The sequence below is a fragment of the Cynocephalus volans genome, chromosome 10 (genome assembly GCF_027409185.1).
Source record: "Cynocephalus volans isolate mCynVol1 chromosome 10, mCynVol1.pri, whole genome shotgun sequence".
NCBI lineage: Eukaryota > Metazoa > Chordata > Mammalia > Dermoptera > Cynocephalidae > Cynocephalus > Cynocephalus volans.
Window position 1 is genome coordinate 20,684,502 of NC_084469.1, and position 14,943 is coordinate 20,699,444.

At 40.0% G+C, this 14,943-nt stretch overlaps 1 protein-coding gene and 1 pseudogene across 1 annotated transcript in view; one reads left to right on the forward strand and one right to left on the reverse strand.

Moving 5' to 3' along the window:
* The first annotated feature begins 3,804 nt into the window (after positions 1-3,804).
* On the forward strand, positions 3,805-4,484 carry LOC134387293 (small ribosomal subunit protein uS5-like; annotated as a pseudogene).
* A 1,082-nt stretch (positions 4,485-5,566) lies between these two features.
* The window catches only part of TAF15 (TATA-box binding protein associated factor 15), a 30,419-nt gene continuing 21,042 nt past the window's right edge, over positions 5,567-14,943 (reverse strand). The window contains exons 8-16 of the mRNA XM_063110914.1: positions 14,813-14,847; positions 14,146-14,178; positions 12,777-12,886; positions 11,602-11,731; positions 8,900-8,992; positions 8,125-8,206; positions 7,916-8,004; positions 7,195-7,807; positions 5,567-5,699 (exon numbers count right to left, since the gene is read on the reverse strand). Of these exons, the coding sequence (XP_062966984.1) occupies positions 5,660-5,699; positions 7,195-7,807; positions 7,916-8,004; positions 8,125-8,206; positions 8,900-8,992; positions 11,602-11,731; positions 12,777-12,886; positions 14,146-14,178; positions 14,813-14,847 (1,225 nt within the window). The 3' untranslated portion in view covers positions 5,567-5,659. The remainder of the gene's footprint in view (positions 5,700-7,194; positions 7,808-7,915; positions 8,005-8,124; positions 8,207-8,899; positions 8,993-11,601; positions 11,732-12,776; positions 12,887-14,145; positions 14,179-14,812; positions 14,848-14,943) is intronic.

Here is a 14,943-nt window from a genome sequence, read left to right on the forward strand (position 1 = left end):
AATATAAGCCTAATAGTACCTGGTATTACATAGTAAATAATGAAATATGAACTTTTCTCTACTTTCCTCTCTTCAATGTTGTCATGTGAGCCTATGACCCCCAGAGGTCAAAAAAACTGTTTCCTGCTACCCCCGTTACTCCTCCTATCCCACTGGAGTGACCTAAATGGGAGGTCAAGTTCTTCCCATCAAGCATAGAAAGGTCAAAGTAAAATAGATGCTTCCTTCCAATTCCTCAAACCCCACATTCTAGAGTAGTCCAGTCATTCTGAATTCAGTACAGTGTGTCACTCAGATTTATCTCCCAACCTGCCCCACCACTTTTAGATTCATGTTGGCCTCATAGAAAGTTGTAGGTAAAAACCAAGAGTGGTTTCTCTATTCTGGAGTATAAGCAGCACTGCCTGGGAACCCCTCTAATAGAATGGCACAAAAGTCCAAAGATAGGAAGAATGTTCTTTCTTGCCCATTCTGTAGCTTTGGGCCCATGACCAACATAACCCAAACTTCTGGGATGTCAACAGCCCGAGGGTACAAATATGGCCTTATTAACTACATAATTCAGGTTCTCAACTTCTGTAAAATCCTGCCCACAGATCTCCACCCTTCCTCCTCCATATTTCTGGGTGTCTCCCGAGTATGTCTTATTATTCAGCCAGATATCAGTCTCTGCCCAGTAGTACCTCAATCCTAATTTCACCAATCCTCACCAGAAGACTAAGTAGTGAGCATAAAGGTCTCCACAGAGTACCCACCATCTGGTACACCACCAATATATCAGAGCCTTCCCAGTACTAACATTGCCTAAACAATCTTATAATCATACTTACTCCAAGCAGTGGCCAGCTTCTCTCAGAGCCCCAAGATGCCCACCTGTCTCAACCTTATTAGGATCTCTTGGGACTGATCCTTGGACACCATCCAAAATGTAAGCCCCTCTCTTCTCTCTCCTCTGCCCCAAACCTTTCTAATGAGATCTTGGAATTTTTTTGATGACAAACAAAAAGTATGTACACCCTCCACCTCTTTCTTGAACATTCTTATTGATCTCTTTGCTGTAACTGAAGTCTGGTGCTCTCTTGACCTGGCCTCTTCCTGAAATCTCTCAGGTGTTGCTCATTCTCCTACACTCCTTCCGATGTCACCGCTGTCCTGCACCTTTATATAGAAAAGTGTTCCTTTGAGGGTCCTGCTCTCCAGCCAAGTATACCACCCTCTGGCCCACTTCCCCATTTCCTCTTATTCATTGCCTGATCCTTAGTCTTGTCATCTTCCTGATGGCATCCCTTGATCCAGCACCCCACCCTTCAGTTCTTGATCTCAACTACAAACACTTTTCCCTTCCATTCTCTTCAGCTACCACTTCCATGGCCACACCTGGCCCTTGTCATCCCCAGGAATTGCTCCATCCCCAAAATCTTAAACATCTCACTTTCTGACTCAAAATTTCTATCTGTCCAGCTCTTATTATCCTCACTACAAGTTCTTTAAATCTCATCAATAACACTATGCTCTTGACTTCCTTACATTCTATTACTTCCTCTTACTCTTTCTCTTCCTACTCAGCCTAGACCCCATCCATCAACCACTTTCTTCACTCTTCTCATACCTCCACTATTATCTCTCTGAGCAATAAAATCCCTACCCTGAATCGAACTGCCTCTGTTCTTGAAACCGTGTTGCTGAGCAAAGTTGGAGAAAAATCACATATCCATACAGATTGGTACTCCAAAATACTTGCCTCCTACCTTAACTGAACCCCTGTTGTTGCCTGGCAATTTCATGGGTTCCTAGCCACAACACTCCCTTATTCCCCACAGTGGTTATTTCAAGGCTTATCTTCTACCATACCTCCTGCAATCTCTTCCCCCAACTCTCAGCAGACTTTCTCATCATACTTTCTCATCAGGAAAAAAAAAAAAAAGGACACCAGATGGAATTACCTCAACTTCTTGCCACCTCAGCTCTAACCACCTTCGTTTATATTAGGTAAGAACACAGGTTCTAAGACCAGATGCCTGGGTTAGAATCCTGACTGTCACTTACTAGAGATGTGATCTTGGCTAAGTTGCTTAACTTCTCAGTGCCTCTGTTCCTCATTGTTCACCCTCCGGAAAGCTCCTTCCTAAAGGCAACTGAAATCATTTACAATATTCACGCCTTCTGTGAAATGCTCCCTATACTTCCTGGCCTCACAGGATTGTTGTGAATTAAATGAGTTAATACACATAAATTACTTATAACAGTTCCTGGCACACAGTAAGCTCCCAATAAATGTTAGTCATTTGTTACTATTATCAGCATATGCACCTATCCTTACACCTAATTACAATGAAAGAGACATTCTCTTCTTCTAAAGCAAATCCTTCACCAGTGTTCTAGATGCCATTCTTTCAAGGGATTTGGATATCGATTATCCCCATTTTCTTCCAACTATTATATAAACATGCTCAATTTTCATCCGTCTTAAAAATAACCTCCAACAAGACCATATCCCTGTTTAGATGCTTCCTCCTCTCACATTACCTCAGCTTTACCCACACCTCATAATCAAGATTCTTGAATAGTTGTCCACATTACCTGTCTCTATTTCTCCAATTTCTATTATTCATTATCCCACTTCAGTTTGGGTTCAGAATTCAATTCCCTACCAAAACTGCTTTTGCTAAGGTTGTTCTCAACTGGGGGCAATTTTGCCTCCAAGGAGACAGCTGGCAACATTTGGGGACATTTTTGGTTGTCACAACTTGGGGGACAGGGGCTGCTATTGACATTTAGTAAGTAAAGGGCAGGGACGCTGCTAAAGGTGCAATGCACAAAGCAGCTTCCCACATAATTACTCAACCCAAAATGTCAGTATAGTGCCAAGGTTGAGAAATCCTGTGCTAAAATAATTTACAACTTCCACACTGTGTAGTGTAATTAAAGCTTTCTACCTTTTATATAAATGTCATGAATGCTTTGTCTTTTATATGACTCGGCCCAGCTTGAGCACTTGATACCATTAGCTTCTCCTTTGTTGAAATCCACTTTTCCCTCAGATTTCATTGACCACACCTTGCTGGCCATTCCCAGTCTGTTTCAGGATCTTCTCCTCATCTCTTAAATGTCAGTATTTCTCAGGGTTCTGTCCTAGGGTCTTCTCTCTCTACATACTGACCCCCAAAACTAGCATCACCTGTTCCTCTTTTTAAACATGCCCAGGACTCATTCACAGATTTAACTGTTTTGGAGTGGAGCCAAGACATACTTGTATTTTTAAAAATTTCCTAGCTAATTCTAATACACAGTTAGGATGAAGTGCCACTGCTCTAGGCAGTTTTATTTTAATCATACCCACTCTCATCATTTCAATTCCCATTTATATGTTGATGACTCAAATCTCTATCTGTAGTATTCATTAATTTAGTCAATATTCACTGTGTACCTACTCTCTGCCTGACGCTATTCTAGGAACTGGGGTAGAACAATGAGTAACAGCTAGGGTTCCCTACTCTCCTGGAGCTTATATTCTAATGCAGGAGAGAGAAATTAAAAACTACAAAAAGATCATTTCAAATACTAGTAAGTACTATGAAGACATTACAAGAGGTGAAGTGAGAGTGACTGGGGAGGGGCAATATTTTAGATAAGATTGCCAGGGAAGACCTGGGAGGGAGGGAGGGAAGACAGAATTTGTGAAAAGGAACCAGCCATGGTTTCTGAGGAAAGTGAATCCCAGATAAGGAGCATGTGCAAAGATACTGAAGCAGAAGCAAATTTGGTTCTATTAAGTATTATGATTCTTTTCTGAGAGAACACCAAATGGCAGATGACTCTGGTGCAGTGGTAGGGCCTCGAGGAACAAGGGGCCCTAGAATGGGAGGCCACGGCAGCTATTGCGGAGGCTTTGGCAGTGGCATCGGAGGCTGGGGTCATGGCCATGATCAGGCTGGGCTGTGTGGCTCACGGAATCAAGGCTGAGGAGGCAAGGTCACAGACAAGCAGTGATTCCCCAACACCAAGCTGGGCCACTTGGTCAAGGACATGATCAAATCCCTGGAGGAGAGCTCGCTCTACTCCCTGCCCATCAAGGAGTCAGATCAGACTTTTTCCTGGGGACATCCCTCAAGGATGAGGTTTTGAAGATTACGCCAGTGTAAAAGCAGACCCAAGCAAGCCAGCGGACCAGGTTCAAGGCATCTGTTGCCACTGGAGACTACAATGGCCACAACAGTGTGGATGTTAAGTGCTCCAAGGAGGTAGCCACCTTCTTCTGAGGGGCCATCACCCTGGCCAAGCTTTCCATTGTCCTGGTGCAGAGAGGCTACTGGAGGAACAAGACTGGCAAGCCCTACACTGTCCCTTCCAAGGTGATAGGCCACTGTGGCTCTGTGCTGATGCACCTCATCCTTGCCCCCAGAGGCACTGACATCATCTCGGTGCCTGTGACCAAGAAGCTGCTAATGATGGCTGGTATTCCCAGCAGGAAACGAATGATATGAACAAATCAGGAGTTAAGAGAAAGATAGAGTTGGCAGCAGGCTCTGCACTTTAGGAGAATTGTATGTAGTTCAGTGTGACTGGAGGGAATAGTTCAAGGGTGAGCATGCAAAAGAAAAGATGGAGAGGTAAACAAGCTGTACGAAAAGATCCCTGCATTTCGTTTTTCACCTGCCTCCAAATAGGGAGTCATTAAAAGACTGTAAACAGTGGAGTTGGTGTAATCTGATTTCTCTTAACTCCTGATTTGTTCATATCATTCGTTTCCTGCTGGGAATCCCATTTCTTCACCCCAGCCTCTAAACTTGGCCAGTTCCTACTCTGCCCTCCCGACTCACCAAGGTTTTCCTGCTCTCAAGTGACTACACTAAGTGTACTTCAAATCAGCCCTCAAAGCACCTTGTATCCTTCCTTACTGGAGCACTTGTCAGATTAGGCTGTCTGTTTACTTCATCAGCAACACATCCAGCATTGGATCCAGTGCCTTACCCATAGTGAGAGTAGGATAAATAATTCTCTAATGAGTTGCAAATAACATACACATACACTGCATCAACCCTGGCTTGTTGAATCCTTACTCTTCCTACCTAGCCCTTGCAACTCCATATTCCCAGCATCTAGAATACTACCCTATAATACAGCCCTAGAATACTGATCCATTTATTAATGGATCTCAGTAATCAGGAATTTCAGTAATTTCAACAAACTACTCAGGTGATTCTGACTTGCAGCCATTCTTGGGAAATACTATTCTAAACAGAGTAGGAGCTCAATAAATATTTAGAAGTAAATTTTAATTTACTAACATAGAATTCACTTCCTAATTCTTTAGGGTGAGCGTCTGTAGTACTGAGTCCTAAATGTGATAGAACAATGGACTAATGTACAAAAGTCCACAAAAACAAGCAGCTTTTATTGCAGTATTACAAAACACTTTCCATTTTGGCAATATTTTACAATGCACTTAGCTTCAGGGTTGGGAAGGAGAAGGTTGGAAACTAAAGGGGGAAATTTCAATGGACATTTCTAAAAGAAAAACTGTCCCAGCCCTCCCACCCAAATAAAAATGTCACTTAATTTCACTACCCAAGAAGAGGCCACGAGGAAAGCAGCAGGCAAAACTCTGGCAATTTCACTATGGATCATGTCAGAGACAAAGGAACATTCAAAACAGTCATCAGTATGGTCGGTTGCGCTGATCATTTCTGTAGTCGTTTCTAGGAATGAAAAATAAAGAGCCAGACTAAATTCTAATTTTCTACCAAGGGAACACAAGGATGCTGGTGATTAGCATCAGCTAAACAATCTCTGTAAGGATGACACAATGCCTAACTTATTTCTATACTCCTAGAAGGTACTTAAAAAGTGTCTAGTTTATCAGCTTTAAGACTCACAAAGTTCCTAAAGGAAGCTTTGTTTTCACTCTCTTAAAAATTTTCCACCTAGAATAAGGACTCCAAATCACTGTAATATTTCAGGAGATCAGAAACTGTCCCAATTCCAACACTCTAAACAGAAGAGTGGCACAGTGAAATGAGCAAGCAAACACTTTTGATGTATGAATTCTGGATCTGCCACTTACTGTGTGACCTTGGAAAAGTCACTAATTGTCTCTGTAAAATGGGAGGGACATTTAACTGATGGGGTTGAAGAGGGACAAGAAGTATATAAAGTATATAAAAATACTTCACAGGGGGCCGGCCCGTGGCTCACTCGGGAGAGTGCGGTGCTGATAACACCAAGGCCCCGGGTTCGGATCCCATATACGGATGGCCGGTTCGCTCACTGGCTGAGTGTGGTGCTGACAACACCAAGTCAAGGGTTAAGATCCCCTTAGCGGTCATCTTTTAAAAAAAAAAAAAAATACTTCACAGTATCTGCCATACAGAAAGAAATGTTCAACAGGTGATAATTAGGCTCTTAATATTTACTAATAGCTAACAATTATAGTGCTTACTATATGCCAGCAACTAACTGTTAAAATGTAATCTAATACAACTCTACAGAGTAGGTATTATTAGCCCCATTTTACAGATGAGAGTACTGATACTCCAAAGGGTTAAGTAATTTGCCTAAGGTCACACAGCTAATAGTGGTGGAGCCAGGATTTCAACTCAATCTGTCTCCCAACTGCATGCTCTCAACCACACTATACCAATTCTTATTACCCTATACTGCCTCTGGCATACAGATCCTTAGCATAATAATTGAAGTTATTTTACATCATTGGTTCTTCAACTTCTTCTGCCTCCAGACCATTCATGTGTACAACACACTCCATCAGTTGTTTTCATCTGGAAAAGATATTACAAGAATCTCCAGAAAAAACAACTGCAGGCAGGGTAGCACGTATGATTTGAAAAAGAGCACCCCATGAAAGGTGTTCTCTCTCCTTACTTAGGTTAAGAACCCCTGATTTACCTATAGTTTCAAGTTTTATCTCGCAATCTCAATTATCTTTAGCTATGAGAAAAACAATACACACACACGCACACACCCAAATATACAGATTTATGAATAAGAATTTCCAAAACACTTTAGAAATTGCTAAGGAGGCAACTAAATGGATCTATCTATACTGTCAGAGTTGCCAATGGAAAATACAAGTTCCAAAAAGTTAGACAAGAGGAAGAAAATGTGACTAAAGGACTCAAACCCTAAAATCTAGGAGCAGTGAGGTAAAAAGGTTAACAGGTGCATTCTAATACTCACCTTCCTCCCATTTTGCCTCCATAGCCACCTCGGTCTCCTCCATAGCCTCCACCTCGGTCTCCTCCATAGCCGCCACTCCTGTCACCTCCGTAGCCTCCACTTCGGTCTCCACCGTAGCCACCACCGCCACCACTGCCACCACCACGGTCTCCTCCATAGGCCCCCCGACTTCTGTCTCCTCCATAGCCTCCTCGATCTCCTCCATAGCCTCCTCGATCTCCACCATAGCCTCCTCGATCGCCACCATAGCCGCCTCGATCGCCACCATAGCCGCCTCGATCTCCACCATAGCCGCCTCCTCGATCTCCACCATAGCCACCTCGATCTCCACCATAGCCGCCACCTCGATCTCCGCCATAGCCTCCTCGATCTCCACCATAGCCGCCGCCTCTGTCCCCACCATAGCCACCTCCTCTGTCCCCACCATAGCCACCCCCACTTCTGTCTCCACCATAGCCACCCCCACTTCTATCTCCGCCGTAGCCACCGCAGCCGCTTCTGTCTCCACCATAGCCACCACCACTTCTATCTCCACCGTAGCCGCCTCGGTCTCCACCTCTGCCCCCACGACCTCTGTAGCCCCTCTCTCCACTGTAGCCTCTCCCCCGGAAATCTGCAAGGTAGAAATGCAAACCAGTGAGGCCAGCAGAATAAAATAAAACCTCCTTAATGTTAGTTGTTAGATAAGCACCATGTAGATGCTATTAAAGAGCTGAGCTACCTCCTCCTGAGGGACGAGAATCTTCTGGTCTAGGCTCATTGCACTGATTGCAGGAATTCCTTCGAGCAAAGTTCATATTTCCACATGACCTGAGAAAAGGAGGAAAATAAAATGATCCTCTATAGCTTCCAATGGATTCGGAACCCCTTCTTGCACCCTCCAAACCCAATCCCAACCTGTACTCCCACCAAGGTAAATGGGATACTTACGGATTAGGGCAAACCCAATCCCCACTTTTGGGGTCTCCACCTCTTCCCTGAAAGCCTCCACGGCCTCTATAGCCTCCACGGCCTGGGGGTAACGGGAGAACAAGGAGAAAAATCAGCAGCAGACATTAACAAAACAGAGGAAAAGTACCAGATGAAAGAAATAAGAGCAAGTGCCCATCAATACCTGGGCAGCTACTACTTCCCCCCAAATTAACCCATTACAGCAGGACTTTGTAATTCCTTGATTTGGGGCTTTATTCAGTAAATGCAGGAAATGTAAGAACAGACCCCAGGTACAGATTACAGTGCAAATAATGCACTAAAAAACTTCAAAGTCCACTTTCTAGAATACTCTGTTTAGTCTGAGAATCTCAGTGATAAAGGCTTAATGAGAAGACAAATTCCAAATTTGAGAAAATGAACCCATTAGAAATAAAGAAGCTGGCAATAACTATACCAGGGACCTTAAAAACTGGTCAGATTAACTACCTAATTAGGTATTATTTGAACAATTTCCTCCTGACTTCCAGGTAGAGAATAAACTGCTACACGGCTTTCCAAAGGTATTTCTATGACATTCTCCCACTACTTTCTTAACTATTATGACATTTCATTTACCTAATCTCCTATTCAGTATCTGCCCTCATTTTAAGATAGAAGGAAAAAGACCTAGGAAGAGAAAGGAGTAGCAAGTTCATACAAATAAGCAAAGAACATGGACTCAAATTGAAACCATTTGTATAAAATCAAGGCCTATGAGCAGCAAGTATCTTACCTCGCCGCCCACCTCCACTTCCACCTCCTCTCATGAATTCAGGTCTTCTGGTGGCAAATGACACTTTAATGATGTTGCCATGGAATTCTTTTCCTAAGAAAAAAGAAAATGGTTTCGAAGAAATGCTATTCCACACCTCCACCTCCCAACAAAAATATAAAACTGTCTTCAAAATTTTGAGTTTCAAAGAAATAAATGGCATGTCCTAACAAATTTAAACACGAGTGTTCCAAAGAGTCCAGGTAAGAATGCTAAAATATGACAAGCTATTAAATACAGCTGATCTGCTATTGGGAGATAGTCACTTCTTACTAAATTTACTAAGCTTAAAAAACAAGCTCACATGAAAAAAGCCAATGTAGAACAATATGTGATGTATGCTATCATTTCTGTTTTTTAAAGGGAATAAGTATGTGTATGCACGTGTACCTATATATCCACACGTATATTTGTATATGCACTGCCTGCTGCGCTTACCTCTCAGGAGGCGAAATGAGATTACTGGGGATTAAGGCAGAAAAGAAACTAATTTTTTACCATATACCCTTGGTAACACTTGAATTTTTTTTTTACCATGTGCAAGTGATATCCTTAAAAATTACATGTGAACATGTGATAACTTACATATATGCACACATGCACATATTCTGCTGCCCCAGGGTCTTAGAGAGAGGAATGAGTCTTTTTACTTTATATTAAACAAGAAAACTGATGTATAAGGAAAGGTAACCAACGATTCACAAAATGGTTATGAATTCAGGAGACTTAGCTCCCTGACCAAAACCCTAATCATTGTAGCTAACATCTTCCCATGACACCAAATGGTATGACAAGTATTTTGACATAGGAAGCAACTCATTGATCAGTATTCTAAAAGCTGTAATAAGACCTAATAAAGATGTGAACTACAGAGTTAGGCTTAAGAGGCTCATATGCCCTGTAGGTGAAAGTTGCAATAATTTTTGAACATACCATAAACAAAACAAATTGCTTTATGATTCACAGAAATATGTAAAATGCAGAAAAGTAAGGAAGAACAAACATAGCCTTCAAGAGCAAAGTTATGAGGCCTGACAAATTACAGCAAAAAAGTAAAGAATATGGAGGTGGGAACAGACATTTAGGGTATCACAATCTTCGAAGAAGTAACGAAATAGAATTGTGTTTTGGAAGACACAGGTGCAATAATCTCATAACTGGAAAGGACCTCAAGAGTCTATCAATCAGCATGAATTAGTACTTTGGAAACAGTGAGGCCAGCCTGCCTGAGGTTGAATCCTGACCCTTTCACTTACTCCTGTGATCTTAGAAATTACTTAGCTTCTTTGTACCTCAGTTTCATCACCTGTAAAATGATAATAACATGGCATATATCTCATAGGGTTACTATGAAGATTAAACTGAGTTAATCATGTAAAGCTCTTAGAATTGTGCCTAGTTCATAAACCAACGTAAACATGCAGTGTTAGCTATTATTAAATTAGGTGTAGTGGATTGAATTGTGTCCCCTGTAACTCAATGAAGCTTGAATTGTGTTCCCCAAGTTTTATGTATTGGAAACAGCTCCCACTGTGACTGTTAAGAGGATGGGAAATCCTATTATGGTAATTGAAAGGTGGAGCCTTGAAGAGGTATTAGATTGTAGGACCATGTTGAACTGAATGAATTAAAAATGGTGGTTAGGGGCATGGTTCCGAGGGCTTTAAAAGAAGAGGAAAGTCTGCCTCTCTGCTTCCACCATTTTGCAATGTGAGACCCCTGGGTCACTGTTGCCACCACCAGATGGACTTTGGACTTCCCAGCCTCAGAAACAGTAAACAATACATTTTTTTTCTTTATAAATCACCCAGTGTCAGGTATTTTGTTATAAGCATCAAAAATGGACTAATACCTTAGGGTAAAAGAAAAAGAATCAATTTGTAATAACATGAGGAAATGACTGTTAAAATGTTAAATTGGGGCCGGCCCCGTGGTGCACTCGGGAGAGTGTGGCGCTTGGGAGTGCAGCGGCGCTCCCACCGCGGGTTCGGATCCTATATAGGAATGGCCGGTGCGCTCACTGGCTGAGCGCGGTCAAGCCAAGGGTTGCGAACACGCACGCACGCACACACACACACACACACACAATTAAATTAAAAAAGCATGAGATAAAAAACCATATTTGGAGCATCATAATAAACTTAAAAACACAAGAAGAAAAATTAATAAAAAATATCAGTGGCTGTCTCTGAGTAGAGGACTATGAATGCCTTACTCATTTCTTCTACTTTCCCTTATTTTCCTATTTTCAGTGGGGAAAAAAATTCTTGCTATTTCTTCTAAGCATGTATTAACTTTATATTTGAAAGGAAATTAATCTAAATTTAAAAAGAATACACAGTCAACAGGGCCAACTCTCTACACCTATATCAGGATGTCCTCATGCACAAGGCATGATACAAGGAAATATTCTAGACAAACAAGGATAGAGCTCATTTCTAAAGGTATATAAAAACTCCGGCCAGGCTGGCCCCTGGCTCACTCAGGAGAGTGTGGTGCTGATAACACCAAGGCCACGGGTTCGGATCCTATATAGGGATGGACGGTTAGCTCACTGGCTGAGCGTGGTGCTGACAACACCAAGTCAAGGGTTAAGATCCCCTTACCGGTCATCTTTAAAAAAAAAAAAAATCTTCACGTTGCAAACTATAAATAAGGCATACCATCAAACCAGTCAATGGCTGCCTTAGCTGAAGGAGGGTCATCAAATGACACTGTTGCCTCTCCTTTTGGCTTCCCTGTGTCCTTGTCTGTGTAAAGATTTATCATTGGTTTTCCGGTCTTCTTGTTTGTCTGAGGAAAAAACAAGTTGGTGTTAGCATTTTAAGAATAAGTGATCATGTATCATTTAGGTAATTAAATATTTATTTTTTAAAAAATTCACACATCCATACTACAAAATACTATGCGGCTAATATAAAAATGAAGTTATCTATCAGTTCGGAAAAGGAAAACTGTTCAAGCTAAAGTGAAAATCAATCTAGAAAAATGATATAGTATACTGTATAATTTCTTTAAACGCCCCAAATTAAATGTAGATAATGTTTCATGTAAATATATACCCTGTTGAACATTTTAAAAAGGAAGATGCTCACTAAGCAAATCAATAGATTACCACTAAGGAGTGAGTACACTGGGATTTAGCTGATAGGGGTAAGAAAACAAGGGAGAATTTTTACTTTACCAAAATTGTGCACATTTTTCACATATGTATAATTAATTTCTTAAAAAACTATAACTCCCCAAGAAGAAAAAAAATGTGTAATTCCACAGACACCAAAACAAGGACAAAAGCAAACTGATTTCAAGCAAGTGCTACTATCTAATAAACACTGCTCTAAAGGATGCTTTCTAGTTGAAGAGATAAAAAATATATTCATGAAATTAATAGTGCATAAGACACTTAAATGAACAATAAACAATTATAAAATAACATTATGTATTGGGCTACTGTGTAGTGTAGACATTAAACACACAAAAAATTGTTAGTAACAACTTAAGTTTGCATATATTGGCATTTGAGAATCCATAAAATGTTCTCACAATCTCCTTTGGTTCTCACAATTTTAGGATGGAGGCAAAGAATATTTTCAGAGCCCTACGACTAAAGCTAAAGCACGGGTAGACTGTGGGAAGGTAAACACTAGCATGAAAAAAAATCTTCATATATTTAGTAAATTTAGTAAAGATATACAGACAAAGGTAAGCATGTACATCAGAGGATTTTAAGAGACAAGCCTTTTTTGGAGTATACAGGCTTATTATAAAATCTATGTATCTTAACCAGAATATGTCAATAATCATGAAATTTTCAACATAAGCCATACTTTTTACTCACCTTGATAATTCCTATTTGTTTAAAGAACTCCCCCACTTGATCTGTAGATACACCCTCCCCAAGTCCTTGCACAAAGATTGTGTTGTTATCTGAATTATCAGATTCTGAATCTAAGGGAAAAAAAGTTATGGTTAATTTTACATATTCCTTGGTTTTACTATATCCTGTTCAGTAATCAAGAACAATAAGTTTATTGTCCAATATTCAACCGTTTCTATGACCAAAAGGAAAGGACCGATATAAGAAGACTCTTATATCAACATGTAAAGTGTTCACAATAGTTATTTGTAGTAGATAATTCTTACAACCAAATTTTAGGTAAAGTGGATCAAGTTCACACTATGTGAAATAATACATCTAAGATCAATTAAAGGGAGATTTACAAATCTCATTCTTCAGATTCAGATTCAGGACTAAAGCTCATGAAAAGATGAAAAGAATTAGTTTAAATTACCATTCCTTTCTCTGGAGAACTTTAATTCTTTTAAGGTTCTCTAGTAGTAAATTCCCCAAATCTGATACTTTGGACTTCCAAGCAAGCCAAGCAGAATTGCTAGCTTCCCATTCATTTCAATAAGCTTTGTATATATACCAGAGCGTAGAGGTACCTTGTACACACACCTTACCTTACACGTACACTTTTGGTTTAGTACAACAAAGTAAGAAAGATGTACAAAAAATTCAGTCCATCAAAGGATAATTCAGAAATTGCCATCCATATAGAATGCTTTGGCATCTTAACAAAAACAAAAGTTCTGATTTCAATACATATTAAAATTTTGGGGCTCAAATAGATTTTTAATCTCTAAATGATAACTTTCAAAAGGCTCCGCCAGTACATCTGTAGCCTTGAATTTCATTTAAAAATAAAAAGACATAAAATTAGTGACCTCTACCCAGAGTAAGACAATTCTCTCACTTACGAGAGACAATTGAGAGACAATTCTCTCAAAACTCTCAAGTTTCTCAAGCCCACTAAACAGACTACCAATCCAGTATAGGATTCTCTTAAGCACAGCTTTTCTACTTCTAATTACCCAATGATACAATTATTTCATTAAATCTGATTTGCAATAATTAAATAAATAATGCTAATTAGCAGTAAAAATTCAAATATTTCTTCAAAGAAGAAAAAGAAGAGCATGGGAAAGCACAAACATAGCAATTTTCCCCAGCAAACTTTCCCATCAATTCCTGAATTTTTCTTTCTGGCATTTCTTTAGAAATGAAGTCCCTAGTTCTGGCAGCACGATCAAACTAAACCTTCCTCCTATATTAATAACCCCTCCAAACACATACACTTTTCCCTTCAAAAAATAAAAACTAATATTTTCTTAACTACACAGCCACAAACTACCATAAACCTTACCAGCATCGGATCTAGGTCCATAATCCCTGTGACCTAAGGGGAAAAAAAAGAAAAAAAAAAGCTATTTAAGGCAATTCATTTGAAATCATAAAAAAAAATAGTAATAATTAAGCCAAGTCAATGAAAAGTCAATATTTCCAAAATCTTTGAAAGTCAACATCACAGATTTACAAAGTAAATATATAAATTAAGTTTTACTAAAAGTTTAAGAAATCAAGATGAAGGTCAACATTTCCTTAAACTTGTCCTAGACGGCACCTGCCACTGTGGCATTATACTAGTATCACTTTTGTTAAGCTCTGGTTGTGAAGGCTGATTGAAAATCCTAATAATTAAAAAACACCACGTCAGCTACCTTTATAAAAAGAAATATTGTCAAAATCCAGTGAAGGTCTCATTCATTGGTCACCAGACTCTTTCATGCAAATTCACTGTGTAGAAACCCATTGGACTATTCAAGATCAATTCTGGCTTTTTAATGTTTACTTTGATATATATGTGTGTGTATGTGTGTGTGTATATATATATATATAATTTTTTTTAAGCACACAACACATACCAGCCTCAACAGAATAAGAATGGGCTTAAACTGCATCTGTGGAATATTGGTGGCTTTTAGATTTATATAGCATTTCCACTGAAACATTTTGGGATACTCAGCACTTACCACCAAAATTTTTGAAGCCACCGCGGTCACCACCACTGCAGAGGAAAAATTGAAGAAATGATTTCTTCCTTAAGTCTCTAATGTGCTGAGCCCTGGGCTCAATCTACACTTAACTCTCACAAGTAGAGTGC